This window comes from Epargyreus clarus, unplaced genomic scaffold (assembly GCF_041222505.1).
Source record: "Epargyreus clarus isolate Ecla_fem2 unplaced genomic scaffold, WU_Ecla_fem_2.2 ptg000004l, whole genome shotgun sequence".
In the NCBI taxonomy this organism is placed as follows: Eukaryota; Metazoa; Arthropoda; class Insecta; order Lepidoptera; family Hesperiidae; genus Epargyreus; species Epargyreus clarus.
In genome coordinates this window covers 5,021,480-5,041,595 of record NW_027332212.1, presented here as the reverse complement: position 1 = coordinate 5,041,595, position 20,116 = coordinate 5,021,480, and the positions used below count along the sequence as shown (strand labels likewise).

At 36.5% G+C, this 20,116-nt stretch overlaps 2 protein-coding genes across 6 annotated transcripts in view; one reads left to right on the top strand and one right to left on the bottom strand.

The window, feature by feature from the left end:
- Positions 1-20,116, top strand: part of LOC140757313 (fibronectin type III domain-containing protein 5) — a 178,241-nt gene that overhangs the window by 23,284 nt on the left and 134,841 nt on the right. The gene's annotated exons all lie outside the window — the stretch shown is intronic.
- On the bottom strand, positions 3,138-4,904 carry LOC140757122 (uncharacterized). The gene is made up of 2 exons (XM_073092658.1): positions 4,731-4,904; positions 3,138-4,034 (listed from the first exon to the last, which is right to left on the bottom strand). Exons 1-2 carry the CDS (start codon positions 4,902-4,904, stop codon positions 3,234-3,236), a joined length of 975 nt encoding a protein of 324 aa, XP_072948759.1. The 3' UTR covers positions 3,138-3,233.

The window sequence follows — 20,116 nt, the reverse complement described above, 5'->3', positions numbered from 1 at the left end:
CCCTATTCTGGTCCCGGAACTACAGGTACAGACATATTTACCTACCTCAAGAATAGCTATCCCTCGTAGATACTTTTAGAATAAAGCAAGCTAAGTGTGGAAAATTTTAAGCTGAATAAAACCCCGTGAAACAATTAGTGCTAACGAAATTTCGTGAAACAAAGATCGACCTGGATCACGCATCACCCTTCACAGGGTTTTGTAAGTATATGTATAATAACAAAAGCGTAATGTAAATTAACGTGAAGGCATATTAAAATTGAAAGGGGCGACCACAGTACCTTTATTTGAGCTTAAGCCACTTGTCTCATATTGAGTACCTGTTTAGCGATTCGCTTTGGCGAAATAGTGTAACAAATATAGTGTTTTTTTGTAACAAAAAAGGTGATGGTACTTTTCTTGGTTGTAGAAGCATTACCACTACACCCAATTCTGTATTATAGCAGAAGTTTTAATATTCTGTATTCTAATGTAGGGCGAGATAAATCAGACAAACTTACAAAAGGCGTCCCATCTTAGTCTTCTAAGGTTAGCATTTGTGGACTTAAACAAGTAGCACTCCAATCCATCTGTGATTAACACTATGTTATATGTTATGTATAGTCCGCGTAAAACTGTTAGTCCGCTCTGAACATAGAAATGAATCGCGTCGCCATAATAAATTAAATGACTACATTTGCTCGCAACTTCAGAGCGGACTAGCAGTTTGGCCTTGACTATGTGAGTGTGGCAGTGACTGTTAGCTATGCGAGTTTCCTACTTGGATTGTATGACAAATATCAATATCGTTTGTAATAAAAATTGCCACTCAGACGCGATGTCTCTACTCGTTTCTCTATCGCTACTCGCTACACGTCCGTCATATGACAATCGAATGAGGCACACGAACGTTTAATTATGCAAGTAAAAGATCCGAAAGGAAACTCAATGTTGATCTAATGTGGGTTGGAATGATGCTTGAAACGTGGGCTCCTCTCCACATTACCTGTTTAAAAAGCTCGTTAAAACCGCAATTAGGAATAAGTGCGCGGAAAATTACGTCATTAATCCACGATTGTGAGGCTATGTCAGTAATTAACTTTCAAAGGTATTTCGAATTTAAATTGTTACTTTCATTGTATAAGGTTACAAATTTGTGTTATCAAAAATATATGGTAAAAAGGTCACAAGATCGTCTGATAAGAAGAGTGTGTTATGGTAGTAACGTGTTCGATTATATTACCCTATACAGGTAGTAGTATACAGATACAGATACAGATACTAGAAAAGTACGGTGTCTACTTTTTTATTCTTAACCTTAGATTGATGATTGATACATGATTTCAAAGCAAATAGATAAATATATAATTGCTACAAATTAATATACAAAATTAGTCAGAAATAGGTGTTACCGTGGAAACAAGAATTCTTCCTCTCAATATTACAAAATTACTTGTTAAAAGTTACAAATTATTTCTAATGCCATTATTTCTATTTCAAAAACGTTCTGATTGCTCCGAGTTTTATTTCCGACGGAAAATTTAATATCTTCTGAAGGCAATTTATTGAAAATCTCGACAATAAAGGCTATCAAGGATCGCTTAATTGGAAAATCTCGTAATTTCACTGTACGTACTAATTGGACGGTTGAAATTAGTAATTAAGCAATAATGAAGGTACTTCCAATGAATTAAAAGTACTTTAGATTGTAAAGTATTAAATCGTCGTTAAATCCATTACTGTTCCATTGCTGGCAACGGGCCCCCTCTGAAAGTGAGAGGGATTAGGCCATACCACGTTGGTCGTGTGAATTGGCTTCACACACCTTTGAGAACATTTTTTTAATCTTATAGAAGAAAAGTTTCAAGTATGTAATTAATTGCATAGCACATTATTAAAATTAAAACATTATTTAAATATTAATAGTGTGTTATGTGAGTAGTAATATGAAGTATCCATAGCATTAGCATACTTCATACATACATGTTAGTAAATGCAAATGTTGATGAAAACATTTTCATGTATTTTATACAAAAACAAAATTGACTCTAATTTACATTGACCATTTCGGATTGCTTAATGAGTGACATAATAATATTTTAAATCCACTTATTACCAATTAGTAATAACTCGTGCACAGTTCCCACGTGTCCGTTCTAGTGTTACTATATTTGTCTTTTTTAAATGTACACTATTTAGCTTTACTCTGTACTTTGACTCGTCGTCACGACCTCATAAAAGTAAAATCTGACATAAAGTCCCCTTTAATTACGAAATAAGGGCGCCATTTTACCGAAGTTTTCGAAGTATTGAAAGCTTTCTAATGTTGTTTTTTATGCTTCAACAAAATTTCGATCTTGTTAGTTCCCAGTAATCATATTTTGGAGCACTCAAATCGTAAACTGGCATCAGTGTAAGGATATTGTTAGACAGATAGCGATGACAAAAACATAGAAAAGTAAAGAATATGATTTCTGGTAACGGAATGATTTGACCTATGTTTAAATAAAACATTATTGCTTATGTTATTAAGAAGCTATATCAGACACTAGTCATAAATGTTGTGTCTAAACAACAAAAGAATATGTCTGTTCTACTTATAAGTTAAACTAATTTATCGCACGTTCTAACTTTAACGACAAAATAATCTACAAGGGTTTAAGGGAAAGAGGTACTGTTGCAAATTATACATTTAACATAGCTGCCGTGCTTAAAAAGGGATAAAATCTGTCGTGATTAGTGCCGATAGAAGCCATAATTGGGGTAGATGTACAAAAATGTAGAACTACAAAATTTCTGTCTGTAGAGTTTTAGGTCGCTGGTTTCTAATCCGAAATATAATTTGGAACCCTTGTGCGCTAGTGACGATAATGTAGGTGAATATATGTATAAATACCGTAGAACTGTGCGGTGCTCCCTTCGGCGACCGATCGACCGTGATGCACACACACTCGCGACGTCCAAATAGGTCCCCAGGACCCCCGTAATATATATAAATTATATTATACGTCCCGTGACGAAATCTGAATACCGACTGTCTGTACTTTCCGTGTGAGTAGTGGAAGAAACGTCAATATTTAAAATTTTGAATTCATTCCTTTTATATATAATCAGTGTTTCGGCCAGTTTAGTCCGAAATACTGAACATACCCCCGCCCGAGAAAGGCCAAGCCTTTATCAATCAAAATCCGAAAACTAAACCTTACACCGAACATATAATAATTTAAACTTAAACAAATAAATTTGTGACAGCCCTATTCCAAAGGCAGCCTACAAATCTTAACTACAGGTCGAATAAATATACCTGACGTGGTTTTTAATTTTACTACCCTAGTAATACCATCTTTCCCTGGCAGTAATTCCAAAATCCGACCTAATTTCCATTTTAAAGAAGGCAAGTTTTCTTCTTTTAATAAAACTAAATCTCCGATTTTAGGTGATCCTCCAGGTTTAGTCCATTTACTTCTAGTTTGAAGCGAGTGAAGATATTGACTACTCCATTTTTTCCAAAATCTTTGATGAAGAGCTTGCACCAATTGATATCTCTTCAATCGATTATTGGGTACCTCTGTCAAGTCATATTCCGGCACCGATAATAAGGATTTTCCTACCAGAAAATGAGCTGGCGTTAAAACGTCAAAACCATGAGGATCTTCCGTTACCGCACATAATGGTCTAGAGTTGAGAACTGCTTCCACCCTAGTAAATACAGTTTCCAGCTCTTCATAAGTTAAAACAAGTTCACCGATTACTCGTTTCAATAGAGTTTTTGCTGACTTTACAGCCGCTTCAAATAAACCACCAAAATGAGGTGCCGAAGGTGTATTAAATAACCATGTTATACCCTTTATAGCAGCGTCATTACTCAATACTTCTCGATTTTCTTCTCGAATCAAGAATTTTTGTACTCCATCTAGATACCTTTTTGCGCCTACATAATTTGTACCACAGTCCGACCGAATGAATTGTGGAAGACCACGCCGAGAAGTAAATCTAGTTAACGCTGCAAGAAAGGCTTCCGTTGTCAATTCGCTGACTATCTCTAAATGTACAGCCTTCGTAGCCGAACAAACAAAAACACAAAGATACACCTTTAAAGTTTTAGCATTCCTTAACCGTGAAACCCTTATTATAAAAGGACCTGCAAAATCCGTTTGCACAGTGTGAAATACCCCGGTGGTATTCACCCTATCAGCAGGTAAAGAAGCCATTAAAGGCTCCAAAGGTTTAGCCTTTAACCTAAAACAAAATATACATTTAAAAATACGACTCCGAATCAATTGACGAGCTGATAAAATCCAAAACTGTTTAAGCAAAATAGCTTGTAAAGCCGTTGCACCGACATGACAATAAATCCTATGAAAGTAATCTACAATTAATATTGTTAATGGATGCCGTTTAGGTAAAAGCAATGGATGCTTATGTTCATAAGAGACACTAGCATTGTCAAGCCGACCCCCAACCCTTAGCAATCCGTTACCATCCAAGAATGGCATAAGTCTTTGTAACCGAACAGTAGCTTGTCTACCCCGTTTTAAGTTTTCAATGTCAATAGCAAACTCTGTCGTCTGGACTTGTTTTATTAATTTGTGCAAAGCACCCTTCCGTTCTTCTGCCGAGAGATTACCTACCATTTTAATTGCATTTTTCCGAATATTATTAATAAAACGCAAACAATAAGCTATCACCGATTGAAGCTTAATAAATGAACCAAATCTATTACATAAATTATCTGAAACCGTTTCACTAACATAAGTCAAGATTGCTTTCTTCTTCAGACCTGGCAAATCTCCATCGACTTTATGTACTATTCCTACAGGCCAAGAGTTTGGCTGTTCGTAAAGCCATAATGGACCCCACCACAAGGGATGCTCGAGTATTTCCGATGCTCGACAACCTCTGCTTGCCACGTCCGCGGGGTTCATTTCTGATGGTATATGTTGCCAGACTACCTTCAATCCTGTATTATTTATTTGAGAAACCCTGTTTCCCTCAAAGGTTTCTAAAAGGTATGGTTCTGTCCGTAACCATGCTAAGACGATTGTGCTGTCTGTCCAACATATCATATTTTTAATCTCAACTTCGTCCTGTATAGAATTTATAACGTATTTCATTATCCGAATCAATAAAACTGCTCCATTTAGCTCCAGCTTAGGAATAGTTAACTTAGTTTTTAATGGCGCGACTCGTGACTTCGCCATTATTAAACTGATTTTTATTTCACCATTTTCATCTTCCGATCTAAGATATACTGCAGCACCGTATCCGCGTTCAGACGCATCTGAAAATCCATGAATCGAATATTCTCCTTTATCTGACAGTGTGTAACGTTTCAGTTTAATATTCTCTATTAAAGCCAAATCCTTTAGAATTGCGTTCCATTCTACCACTATATCTTGCGGTGGTATATCATCCCAAGGTAATTGTAATGCCCAAACCCGCTGCATCAATATACCTTGTAAAATAATAGGTGCAATCCAACCGAGAGGGTCAAACGTCCGAGCTAATACAGATAAAATAGATCTTTTAGTACAATTATTAATATCTTGCAAACGCGTATGATATGAAAAACAATCACTTGTAAAATCCCATTCAACCCCCAAAATCTTTACAAAGCCCGGTCCATCCGAAGAATGGAACACCCGTGGTTTTTCTAAATGTTCTGAAGGTATATTTTGCAGCAATAAAGAGCTATTAGACACCCATTTACTAAGTTCAAACCCTCCAGAATGAAGCAAATCCGTCAATTCTTCTTTCAATTTTTGGGCTTCAGCTTCAGTCTGTGCTCCACCTAATATATCATCCATATAAACCGAAGACCGGAGCAACTTAGCCGCGGCAGGAAACCTTGATTCTTCGTCTGCTGCTAGTTGCCTTAATGTTCTAATAGCCAAATATGGACTAGATTTCATACCATATGTTACCGTATTAAGCTTGTATAATTGTAGGGTTTGATGTGGTGATTCTCTCCACAAAATAAGTTGATACTTTTGATCCCGTTCATCTATGTTTATTTGACGAAACATCATCCTTATGTCTGTCGTGAAAACATACCTAAACAACCGAAACCTACAAATTATTTCCATAATATCCTTTTGAAGCTTGGGTCCAGCAAACAAACAATCATTTAATGAAATCCCGTTAGTAGTTGCGCAGCTTGCATCGAAGACTACTCTAATTTTATCCGAACCAGATTTAAAAATTCCGTGATGAGGTATAATGTATCCCGTATTACATTCATCTACATTGGTTTCTAAAAGTGACATATGACCCAAGTTAAAATAATCTCTCATAAAATTAATATATTTTTCTTTAAAAACCTCATTTGAAGCTAATCGTCTTTCCGTAGCAAAAAACCGCTTTTTAGCTAATGGTAAAGAATTACCTAACGTAGGCTTATTTGTTAAAAAAGGTAAGCGAACTACATACCTCCCCGTCTCATCCCGACGATGATTGTTTTTAAAATATATTTCGCATTCCAAGTCTTTTGGATCCGTAATGTCACAAGGTATATCCTCAGTCTCCCAAAATTTTTCTAATAAATGTTCTAGTTCTACATTACTAGTAAAAGTCTGAGACACATTCATATTCTGCATACCCATGCTATTATTATTCTTTACCGCGTATCTAATTGGCCCCGATAAGACATAGCCGAAGATAGTGTGCGTAGCATAAGGCAAATTACTATTTACTTTGAAAATATCTCCGAGCATAACTTCTCCTAACAAATCCGCACCTATTAAAATGTCCACCTCTCGACTGAGGTAAAAATATTCATCCGCAAGAGGTAGTCCTTCGTAGTTTCTACAAACATCTTGAGGTATATTAAAACTAGGCAACTGATTCGTTATTTTATTTAAAATAGTAGCGGTAGTTACCAATAATGGTCGAGATGAAAACCGCGGGCGAATTGTTATAAATACACCATTTTTACCACTATCTACCGGTATACCACTCAGTCCCGTGACTGTAGTAACATTTGTTTTAAACCTCCTTAAACCTAATCTATAAGCACAACTCTCTGAAATAAAACTACCTTGACTACCGTTGTCCAATAACGCACGCGCTTCTTGATATTGCCCATGTGCATCCTTAATATGTACCATGGCCGTAGACAGAAGAACCGTACCATTAAACATATTAGATTCAATCATGTTAGAAGTCAACGAAGCACCACCTTGATTCGAAACCGTAATATTTGCCCTGTTAGGCCCGCTAACAGATGAAGTACATGGATTATCCTCCACCCTATCCGTGACAACATTAGAGGTATGTGCCCTACTGTTACCGGTCACAGTAGGTGTCGCCGCCGACCTTGCACTGCTCGATGCTGTCTGGTAGTGAGGTAAATCCATGTGAATAAGATGATGATGCTTAGGTGACTTACACTTAAAGCAAACCCATGAAGATTGACAGTCCGCTATCTTATGAGAGTTAAAACATCTAAAACATAGTTTATTTTCTTTAATAAAGTCTTTCCTAAGACCCACCCTTAAAGATAAAAATTTATTACATTTGGAAAGATGATGTATTCCCTTTTTACAACATTTGCAGCCTACCTGCCTACTTTCCTGAAATGCCGCATGAGTTTTAGTAGTGCCACATGTCCGATGTGAATCACCACTTGACTCCAAAATCCTAAGTTCATTTTCCAAAAACTTTAATAAATCCTTAAATTCCGGAAAGTCCTTTCCTGTAAACCGTTCTTCAAAACCTTTTTTTAGACTATTATCTAATTTTTGAAAATTAATATAAAACAATAAATGAGTCCACTGATCAACCGGAAAATTCATCTTTTCTAGCGCTTTCGTATTTTCTAATAATGTATTTAAAAATAATTTAATAGAACTTAAATGTTTGGTGACATGTGAAATATAAAACAAATTATAAAATAGTTTATCTGCTAACAATCTTTTATTATTATATCTATTGTTCAATAGATCCATAGCAACCGAAAAATTATCTCCCGAAATAGATAAGTGTTGCAATAAAACCTTTGGTTCTCCAGCCAATGAACCTAATAAGTAATACATTTTCTCCGAATCAGATAAAGCATTATCTTCACATATCAAAGAATTAAATAAATCCATAAATGAAACAAATTCTTCTATTTTTCCCGAAAATGTAGGAATCTGTATCCGTGGTAAAACCACCCGCTTCCGCTTGTCACCATCATCCATTGACCTGAACTCCGAACCATGTTCAGTCTCCGAAGATGATATTTCTAAAAACTTCCTCTTGATATCATAATATATTCCATTATATTTTTTAAAATCGTCCGAATAATCCACATCAGAGCCTTCGTCCAATTCCGATTGCAGCTCCAAAAACATCGACGTAAATTCTTCATAATTACGATCCAAATCATGATACCGTATTTTAAAATTATTTTTATCTATTTCAGATTTAGGTTCCCGCTGAGAAAGATCGTAAATAGAATCCAAATTATGAATTGCTAAATCGTATTTTAATTTATTCAACCTTTGTTTAGATTTAGGAGCCATTTCAAAAAAAAATGAAATAAGAAAAAATTAAATTAAATTTAAACCGATAGAACGCTGTCACAAAATTATATGTCAACCGACTTGACAAATATGAAAACACAAAATATTACCGAATGTAAATTATAATCCGCAATAATAATTTCCAAACCGAAATAAAACGACCGAAATAATAGAGTAGACAACGACCATGCAGTCCACCTCCACCTGGTGTAAATGACCACACGTGCGCTGTTACTCTTGAGGACTAAGTTGGAACGCCTCGATTAAGTATATCTCCCTTACCACACCTTTTTCAAACCAAAATACAGCAGCTCTAAACACTGCTGTAATGGCAGAAATAGATGTGGCGGTGGTGCTGCCGGAGTCGAACCACGTAGAGTTCTACCACCTTCACCCGACACAACCCGAAACAGGAGAATGCTCAGTACAAGCCCGACCGAAACACTAATAATAGTCCGAAAGAACGCCTAAAACCGTTGACGTTTCTTGTAGTACCCGATGTACATAAATAAAATAGTAACCGAAATAAATACGTGTATCCCTACGTAATAATTGTAGAGTACACCCGTTTTTTGATGTTGTCCAGCCGCTGTAAATACTTATAATCCGGCAAAGTATTTACAAACGACGTGGACGTGTGCCGATGTCTACACTACTGTTCACCAACACACAAGAATATACTTGCGAGCACGGAAACCCGAATCCGGCTCGAAGGACCAAAATGTAGAGTTTTAGGTCGCTGGTTTCTAATCCGAAATATAATTTGGAACCCTTGTGCGCTAGTGACGATAATGTAGGTGAATATATGTATAAATACCGTAGAACTGTGCGGTGCTCCCTTCGGCGACCGATCGACCGTGATGCACACACACTCGCGACGTCCAAATAGGTCCCCAGGACCCCCGTAATATATATAAATTATATTATACGTCCCGTGACGAAATCTGAATACCGACTGTCTGTACTTTCCGTGTGAGTAGTGGAAGAAACGTCAATATTTAAAATTTTGAATTCATTCCTTTTATATATAATCAGTGTTTCGGCCAGTTTAGTCCGAAATACTGAACACTGTCACTTTAACAGAACAGTCGCGCTACAAATAGTTTTGTCACATTCGAATATATTTTAAATGTTTTCAATCGTAAAATGCTATTGTTACAATCGATGTCCATTTTCATCGCTTATCTTATATCTGTTTAGTGTGAGACGTAAAGACGGCACATTATCCTTTATTTATTACAGCTATGTAAGTGTCCCATAAAATCCATTTACACTACATTTTTATATGGGATTTATTTTAAAGCGTCTATGAAACTGACCTTTTTATAAGTTCAGTACCCAAAGGAAGGTGTCGCTAAGTGACCATTTTTTGAAATTCAGAAAGAAAGCACAATAGCATTGTATATAATTTTTCGGTCGTATGTTTTTATTATTATTTTCTATTTTACTAGCTGACCCGGTAAACGTTGTGTTGCCATATAAATAAAAAAATGTTAAGGGTGAACAACCCTTAACACTTAGGGGTATGAAATATAGATAGTAGCTGATTCTCAGACCTACTGAATATGCATTAAAAAAAATTGGTGAAAATCGGTAAAGCCGTTTCGGAGGAGTACGTTAATTAACATTGTGACACGAGAATTTTATATATAAGATTATATCTATTTTATCGTTGTCACGAATAAGTATTTTCCTTCTTTGTTTCTTAAAAATATTTTATACGTAGCCAAGATATTTCTTTCCAGAATTGAATTGCTTAATTCCGAAAACGCTAGAATTCGTTGGCATTTTGAGTGAAAAAACCAACATTCTATCTTTTTGATGAAAAGGAGGATTGTTAATTAAAACTTTTATGAAAGGCGAATAATTTTCCTTTGGGACATACATATTCATATCTTTGCGACTAAACACGATATTAAAAGGAATATCTGGACTTTTTTAAAGCTGAAGCTGAATTTAACTAAGGATTATGTGCAGTTGTTCATACATTTTTGTGTAGGTAAGTCTCTTGGGAAATCGTAAATCGTGGTTTTAAGTGTTGCAAATACGTATCATTCGCGTTTAACCGTTGTATACTGTTGTATTATTAAATTATGAAAGAATAATCTGACACAATATTAAGTAAACTAGGTTAGTTAGGTGGTTCGATTAGGGTGACACCACCGCCACACCTATTTGAACTTGAAACAGTTCTTTATTTCAGTGGAAGAATGTAGATGCCGGCTTGCTTACTCGTACATATGATGCAATCATCTTAATCCTTAGGAATAGCAATGCATCTGTGGTTCACCTCAGGTCACTGAAACATCTGGGACTGATCTGGCTTGATTATGTTCTTGGGCGGTTGTGGCCACTTACCATTAGGCGATAAGCTCGATTGCTTCTTCTATAATATAAAAAGTATAACTTTTAAGGTGAGTAGGTTCATTTAAAATCACTTATATTTTTAGTACATTCGGTATCTTAAAACAAATATTTGTATCATATTTTCGAACGAATAATTCGTTCACAACACTATACTCAATAAATAGTAAATACTTAGTAAATATTTGTTTTGACTTCTTAATCACACCACCCATGTTTTAAGTTAGGTGTGACGTCACACAAATCCTACCCCTTGTCACGTTACGTCACGTTCTGTGGACCCGTTTCTCTCTATACGTGTGACATAATTTACGGAACCCCAAAGAGCAAAGGGTAAAAGCCCTAAATCTGATTCGTTACACATCGAATATGACGTGTCGACGGTGTCTACACTCATAGGTCTGTTTTGATGACGAGGAGGAAACCTGCATAAGGTACCTCATGCCGTATCGTGAGACGGGCTGTGTGAGATCTGGGTGGGGAACGATGGGAAATATGGAGTTTGTTGAAATTAAATTGTAACTTAACCTATATATCACAATAAATGTAATGGGTAAGATACGCGGTTTTAAGTTTCTTACTGGTGATATTTTCGACCCATCTGGATGCATCATTTTTTCCGGCATTTTTTTGCCGTGACCATGATTCAGGCAATTAGGTCCAAAAGACGCCTGTCCGTGTTCTGGAACCAGAATAGGGCTACTGTATCCTTTGTCTGTTGTAAGAGGGGGCTTCTGGGTTTGCCGACGATTATTGCGGTAAAAATCCTTTTAAAAGTTTCCCCTTCGTCAACAAAAAAAAGATCGAATTATTGGCAATGAAGAATTTCAAACTGCATATCGTGATCGTGATCTAAAATCAGATTCCATTTCAACATTCATTCATTCATTCGTCGTCGTATGTTTAATGTTTATGTTAATAATTAATTAAAATTTGTATTACCTTAATTTGAATTTGGTTATCTTATATGCGATTGTGTTAGTACACACTTTGTGGTGTGTTTGTGCTGTGTCTTTGTGTCTATCAATTTGCTTATCTTATATGGAATTGTGTCATTGTGTTAGTCTCTCTGTGGTGTGTTTGTATTGTCTTTGTGTGTGTCAATTGCAATCAGTTCCTTTGTCGCGGTATTGCGGTTATTGGGCAGAGTTAATCGCCAAATCCGTTGCCAAGGGGCAAAAAGCAAAAGCCAAAATCCGAATTCTCTACGCGTCGCCGCTGATGATTTGTTCAAACAGAACGTGCTTCGACGTAATTATTTTCAGTTCAGTTCTTGCCGAGGATTTATATAAGATTTCTTATTTAACTTTGAGAATTTGGCGCAATGGTTTTGTAAAGTTCTGGGTTCGATTTCCGTTGACAACAGAAATGTTAATGATGAATTTACGTGAGTAATAATCAATCTATACAGTTTTTATCTATCAAAGATTGGAATTTTACAATGTCTACTAAGAGTAAGTTGTCAAATGTAAATGTATGGTAGACAAAAACTTCGATGGACAAATTATGAAAGACGGGCGTTGGATGACGTCATCCCTGTACTTGGGTGTTTGTGTATATATATTACTAGCTGACCCAGCAAACGTTGTATTGCCATATAAATAAAAAAAAATAGTGCTGCTAACATTTAGGGGGATGAAAAATAGATATTGGCCGATTCTCATAGATACCGGATAAGCACAAAAAATTTCATCAAAATCGGTCAAGCCGTTTCGGAGGAGTATGGCAACGAAAACTGTGACACGAGAATTTTATATATTAGATTGTAGGTATGTGTGTCAATCTCATTGCCAACTTAAGTGGCGAATTAATTCAAGTATACAATCAGTGAAAGTATAATAAATGTAAACATTGTCGAAATATTGCGATAAACAGGCAGACAGACAGAAGGACGGATAGACTGGCGAACTTGGCGTACCAACGGACAGCCTTCCACTTAAAGCACAAAATCTAAAGCCCCTGATTTACATACTCAAATAACAGCTACTGAAAACACAACGAACTACAATAGTCAAGTTAGGTATTTCGCCTGTAAATTTCGTACCGCGAGAACAAAGGGCAACTTCACCCGAAATTCTGATTTGCTACGCGTCGAATACAAATGCCTGGAACTGTACCATGGACGGAAATAACAAATTGACTCCTAATAGGCTTGTTTTTGGGGTTCTGTACCAAAAGGGTAAAATCGAAACCCTATTATGAAGTCTCCGCCTACGGTCCGTGTGTCCTTCTGTCACAGCGCTCTATTTCTTAAATATTAGATAGACACTTGATTTTTTTTACAAAGTTTTTGTATCAATCAATGTGGCCGCTAAAACAACAAATACTAAAAATAAAAAAGTTCAAAATTAATGGGGGTCCCCACTCCCCATATAAAAAACCTATGTTTTTATTATATATTTAGAAATTTCGCTTGTACGGAACCCCCTCGATCTTGAGTTCGACTCATACTTAGCCAATTAGTCATACCTATATTCTTATATCTTTTTATATCCTTTATCCTTTCACACGTTATCGTGAACGCTTCTCATATCCATTTTCCCTATGACTGTATAAGCTTTCTCTCCCATATACGACTATCTTCCTTAATCTTTCCGTTATAACATTCTAATAAAAATGTGTTGCTTATAACAGATTCACGATTTTCTGTTCTATTGGAGAACTTTACAAATTGCTTGTAAGTTCTATATAGAACTCTATCATCATCATCATAATCAACCCATCACTGACCCACTGCTGGGCACGGGTCTCCTCTCAGAATGAGAAGGTTTCGGCCATAGTCCACGGCCAAGTGCGTATTCGGCGGTAGATTTCACACACCTTTGAGATTTTTTTTTATGAAATCTCTCTTTCCTCACGATGTTTTCCATCATCGTTTAAGCAAGTGATTATTATTTTCTAATATGCATATAAGTTTGAAAAATCAAAGGTGCGTGTCTGGAATTTGAACCTCGGACCCCTCGATCAAGAGGCCGAGTTTCTTAACCACTAGACTATTATCTTAGAACTTAACTAACAATATTTTGATGTAGTTTTATTCATATAAGGAACATGTTCTCATGTTACGCTGCTTCTTTATTGGCAGTCTATTTGATTATATCTTCCTTGTTCCTTACATATTACAGCTTCGTTGTAATGACTGTACCATGTATTTCGATATACCTAGAAGCACGTAGTCTGTCCCTACTTATATGCCCTATAAAAGAAACATGAACTTTAATGAGACAACGCTAATACTGCTGTAACTGTCATTAGGAAGAATTAAGTAAGACAAATGAGTTACAAAGGACGTAAGCTTAATTATATCTCCGGTCTTGTTGCGTATCGTTGTCTACGCTCCAGTCTAATCTTCTGTTAATATCATTAGAAACATGAACGTTATACTTATAAAAGGCGCATAATCTGATAATTATATCAATTATCAGCCTATTAAGGAAATTATATATGAGCGACAGCATCTGCCTGCGCCTACCGTGAATATTCGCGGATGATAGGTGGCGACGGTTGTAGCCGACAGTCGGTGCTCACCGTCCACATTCGTCGTCGATAGTCAATGGAAACAGTCGTCGGTAGTTTCGAGAGTTACAGACTATCACACAAGCTGTCGCCAACGGTCATGTTCTGTCGTCGATCGCTGGTGATAGTTAGTGACTACTGCCGATTGTCACCACCTTTAGCCAAGACTTAAGCCTTGCGGAAATGTTTGCTCTTCGACAATTTTCACCGAAATAGTGGTTGAAATTGATTATTACAAACGGGTTGTCATAAAGGGTAGTTACACATTATTGACAAAAGGTAGAAATTCTGTTCAAGTTGTATACAACTGTCCATGAGCGGAAGTAAGCACTTATCATTAGTTAAACGGAATGCCCATTCCTCCTTCAACTTTATATAAAAACAAACAATAACACATTAGGCCGCTCGTTCAAATATACCCCAGTTGACCAGCAAATTGGGTCAATAGTAATCCACTGACTCCGTCTATTTCCGACGTAATCGATCGACACCGACCTATTGCACTAAATACAATGTGACTTTTGTTAGTTGCCCTAAAAATAATAAAACATACGGCGCCACCGTTAGCGGGGGCCATCAAATATGCATAGGCCGTCTTCACGCGAAGCGCATTCATAGTCGTTAGTTGTGTGGCAAGCGAGAAATACTGTAGTCAACACTTACAGTTCTACTTGCTGACGCGGCTAACGTTGTGTTGCCATATAAATAAAAAAATGTTGAGGGTGAACAACCCTTATCACTTAGGGGTATGAAAAATAGATAATAGCCGATTCTCAGACCTACTGAATATGCATATAAAATTTGGTGAAAATCGGTACAGCCTTTTCGGAGGAGGACACGAGAATTTTATATATAAGATATTGAGATGCAGAAAAGGTTCAAAGACTAGACTAGGAACATTTTTTACCAGCATGGAAATAAAGTGATTTAAGAAACATTGCGAGTTATTTTTTTGTGCCGAATAATTGTGTTCAGCGCCGTTGTTCCGGTTTGAAGGGCGTGGTGAGGGCGGTCCAAATTAGTCCTCAGGGGTAGTAACAAATTTGTGGCCGGCGTCATGAGGGACTCTATTCTTATCTTGGTTTATTTACAGATGTCTCGCTAGCTTAGTTGCTACTTTAATATTATAAAAAATATATTTTCAAAATGTCTCTTAATAGAAAATTGTCGCTAGTTTTACACTACTTATGTACAAGTTCTCTATTTAACGTCATTTAGGAAAGGTATGAGTTGGAAATATAAAAGGGAGGCTGGAAAATAGAGGCTCTTGGAACTGAATAATTATCATTTTTATATGGAGCATTCTACCTTAGTCCCTAACTAACAGGTACGACTCGTAATGGTTATGTGATACTAAATTAAGAATTATTATGAGGTAAAGTGTTTGCTTTTGAGTAGCCGCCTTTATATAAAAATAGTAAAGAAACAATCGCATTAAGATTTTATACCAATGGTTGCAGCGGTCAATTTACATTAGATGAACTTTTGTGGTTCAACTCCGGAGGCAACTAAATCTTTTATAGCGCAACATCTTGTATGTTAATTAACAACGTGTTCCGGTTAAAAATATGTGGTAAGACGAAACACTTATCAGCGAAATTCAACTAAGTCCTCTCTTATCTGCGCTTTCCGCTTTTGATTACAGTTATCCTTTTTTTTTCGAGGGGGAAACCTTCAAAATGTACCAGGTGCCGTGGGAGTGACACGGGGTTATGTGGGACTTTTACCACACTAATACCCTCCGATGGCCGGCCTCAGCGCTGCGTAGAGGACTCCGGGATCTCCAAAGGAACGCAACTGGAGTCCTCTCACCGTCTGATGTATACGACGGAATGCGACCACACATACCGCTGTCCTTCCCGGGACGCTAGCCGGGCGGTTCGAGCTCCCACTCTTGCCGCCCGCAACCTCCAAAGCCCCTTTTAGTCGCCTCTTACGACAGGCAGGGGATACCGTAGCCCTATTCTGGTCCCGGAACTACAGGGACATGATTGCAGATATCCTTGGACAATAGTTAACTTATCATCAGTTACCCTACAAGCTCGCTTGCTACTCCAAGTTTAAACAAGTAATTAATTTAAAAAATCAAAAACCCGACTGCACCAGAAAGGCTGAAGTAGAATTTCCAAAAGCAGTGAAATAGGCATTTCATTATTTTTATCCAGAAAGCCAAATATAAAGTTTCATAGTAGGTGTCTGCTTCAAAAACAAAACATGTTCAAACAATATTATCCTATTTTATCCTCGTAGTGTTCATTTACGCTATATAAAGAACCTATGTGTAAAATTCCAGCACGCTTAAGTTCAGCGGTTTCCCTTTGCGTTGATCTCTGGCACAGCAATTCACTCATTTAGTCAGACAGTCATCTCGATGTGTATATACGAGTATATATGTACTAGCTGACCCGACAAACGTTGTGTTGCCATATAAATAAAAAAATGTTGAGAATGAAAAACCCTTATCACTTAGGTGTAAAAAAAAATAGATAGTGGCCGATTCTCAGACCTACTGAATATGTATATAAAATTGGGTGAAAATCGGTGAAGCCGTTTCGGAGGAATACGGTAACTAACACGAGAATTTTATATATAAGATATATTATATAATGTATGTGTAATCTCCTCTTAATTTCCTTTATTTTGACACCCTACTCGATAGATTAACTTTTTTTAAAACGTGTTACTATTTCGCGAAAAAATTCACCATTTACGGTCTATAAAATATATAACTTCAGTAGATCAAAGTTTCGGTCATTATTTCACCTCGTTAGAGGTAGCATTTCATTATTTTTATCCAACAAGCCTGATAAAAAATGTCATAGTGTTTGCTTCAAAATTGACGATTGTTCAAATGAACTTTTAACCCTTATTTTTCCCTCTACGGGGTTGATTTTTCGGAGGGGGATAAATAAGAGCGCCCTTGTTCCTATCCAGAAAGCCAAAAACAAAATTTTATAGTAGTTGCTTCAAAATTAAAGGATTTCAAAAAAACTGTTTTCCCCTATTTTACCCTCTTAAGGGTAGAATTTCCAAAAGGCCTTTCTTAGTACTTATTCAAGCTATATAGAGAACCTGTGTGCAAAATTTCAGAACTGTAAGGTCCTTGGTTTAGGCTGTACGTTGATTTCTGAAAAATGAAAAAGTCATTTAGTTAGTCTGTCAGTCAGTCACCTTACTGTTTTATATATATACAAATATATTTTTATAATCTCCGTTTAATTTCCTTGCATTTGATACCCTACTCGATAGGTTCGGTTAACTTTTTTTCTTAAATGTGTTACTATTTCGCGCCAAAAATCCGCCATTTTGATTTTTTTTTACTAACACCTATCTAAGGACACTCGGGTCATTGAGACAAATATAATGACACTTTAACTGTTGAAATTCATCCAGCCGTTTGTTAGATCGGATCAAATAAAGAAAGACAAACATACAAGATACGCGCGAAAAACATAACCCTTCCTTGGCAGTCGGGTAAAAAATAACATAAGACAGACTCTAAACCAGTCTCCCGCTGTTCACTAAGCCCGCATATTAAATATAATAAGCTGAGTAAATAAGGGTTTTTGAAGGAAATGGTACGTTCCATACAGCCAATGTAAACAATGCCGACCTGTTGTAACTGCCAGCCTCTATATATTATGAATAGAATGTAAACGGACAAACGACTCGGGCATAATAACGTGGCCGCGTCATAAGCTGAAGGGTTTAGTGGGTTTATGACGCCGTTTGCTATCCCGGGGGGCCTTGTGTCTAATAACTGAGTAAGTTTTTCATAATTAACAAGTTTTAACCGGTAACTGACCGAAATTTCGGTTTTGGTTTTAGCCAAGTTTCGGTCAAAAAGAGGTTTCAGTCAAAGTTTATATTTTTTAATTTGATACCCATATCACAGGGCACATGTAAATATTGGTCTGCCATATTGCCGGAATCGCCATATTAGATTTAGAATGACGTCACTTATTTTGTATTACATTGTCATTTTCATCCAAATCAAACGTGTATATTTTTCAGTAGGTAGGTACAATCGAATATTAGGGAGTAGGTCAAAAACTTGCAAGATTTGACGACTTAATTCTGGTAAGTTAAATTTGACGTACACATAAATTAAGAAAGCAATTTAAATATAAGCTTTTAATAAAATATTAAAAATAAAAGTTACCGTATATTTCGTACACGCGGCAAAAATAAACTGTGGTCGATTAGAGGCACACAGAAGCAATGAAGTGTATACTTCATTGCTTCTGTGTACTTCTGCCAGGCGCCAAGGGGTAGAGTATTTACGAAAGCGGCAAAAAAAACATTGTTCCTACTAAGTCACAACGAAAAAGGTTTTGAAATATTCGTTAAAAAACAATTTTCTCACTATTTACGACCTGTATTTTGTGTTTATTTATTTATATATTGTACATTTTTGTACCGAATATAAATGTCATACTACATAAAAGACAGTGAAGCTTTACAACAGGTTTAATTTCATAAATTTAGTATTTTTACTGTAATACATTTTTAATCTATGATATACCCACCAATCACGGCCGTCATTACTAAATGTCACGTAAATTATTACAACGGTACCTTTATCACACGGATCGTTACCCACGTATTTTAGTACCCAACAAAAATGGCGTAAAACGTCAAATGTCAAAAGTCAAAGACAATTTTTAGGTTTTTATTTGTAGCCAAGTTTATGCCCAAGTTCACTAGTGTCATTGATATGAATAATATGATTAATTATGCATTTGTTCAATTTCTTAAGTCTTTCCTGTCACGGGGATTTGTGTCTGAGTGCGGGTATGGTCAGCATACGTGGGTACTACTTGCATCCTATCTTTTTATAGATAATTTCCCTTTTGTGTGTATCTATCTTTTTAAAGATAATATTTGTACCACAGGCACGCTGTCAACTGCAGCAGTTTAATTCTCACATGTGGGTGGGATGCGGGCTTAGGCACATGTGACAGGAAAGAGGCCCTTCGTGACTGTCATATTATGTCGTTGCTTTTTTGTTTTCGTTTTTAGTAGTATAGTACTTAGATGTATATGTAGGAGTATTTGCCGATGCGTAACACTATTGTCACCTAATTAATTCCTGCCAAACAAATATCTGTTTAGAAACTAATTTAAAACATACCTTCTAAACTAAGGCACTTCGAAACTGAACTATTCGATTCAATACAACTTCGTAGTGTCTTTGCGATATTCACATACTTCGGAATAAGTTTAATTCCTTTGAATTGGTTCGAAGTTGTTTTGAACTTCGAAAATCAATCTCAATTAGTGCTGTCTCTAATTACCAGGGGAGGTGGCCAATCGATATGTGTAAGCGTAATGTGTTACGTATGTCTGAAGGGGACAACACTAGTGAGAAGGGTAAATTGGCTGAATAGAAATGTCGCTTACTAAGTCTGAAAATGTGAGTTTCCAGTACCTAAATCTGTGGAGTATGACATCGTGACACTTTTTATTTGTTATTTTATAGGTCAAACCTCCTCTGTCGAACCGTACGGATTCTAACAAGTGTCAACACTTTAGAATGTTTACCATAGACACTAAAAATATAAACAAAATCCGAAAAGCAAAATAGAATTCTAAATTCATTCATAATTGACATAAATTTTCTTGGCCAGGGTTGAACCCAGGACTCTCTGACAGACTGGCATATTGCTCGCTACGTCTCGGATCAAGATCCGATGGAAAAGGGCTACTGTCACTATCAACCCCAGATAAGATAACAGAGAAAGGCTAAAGAT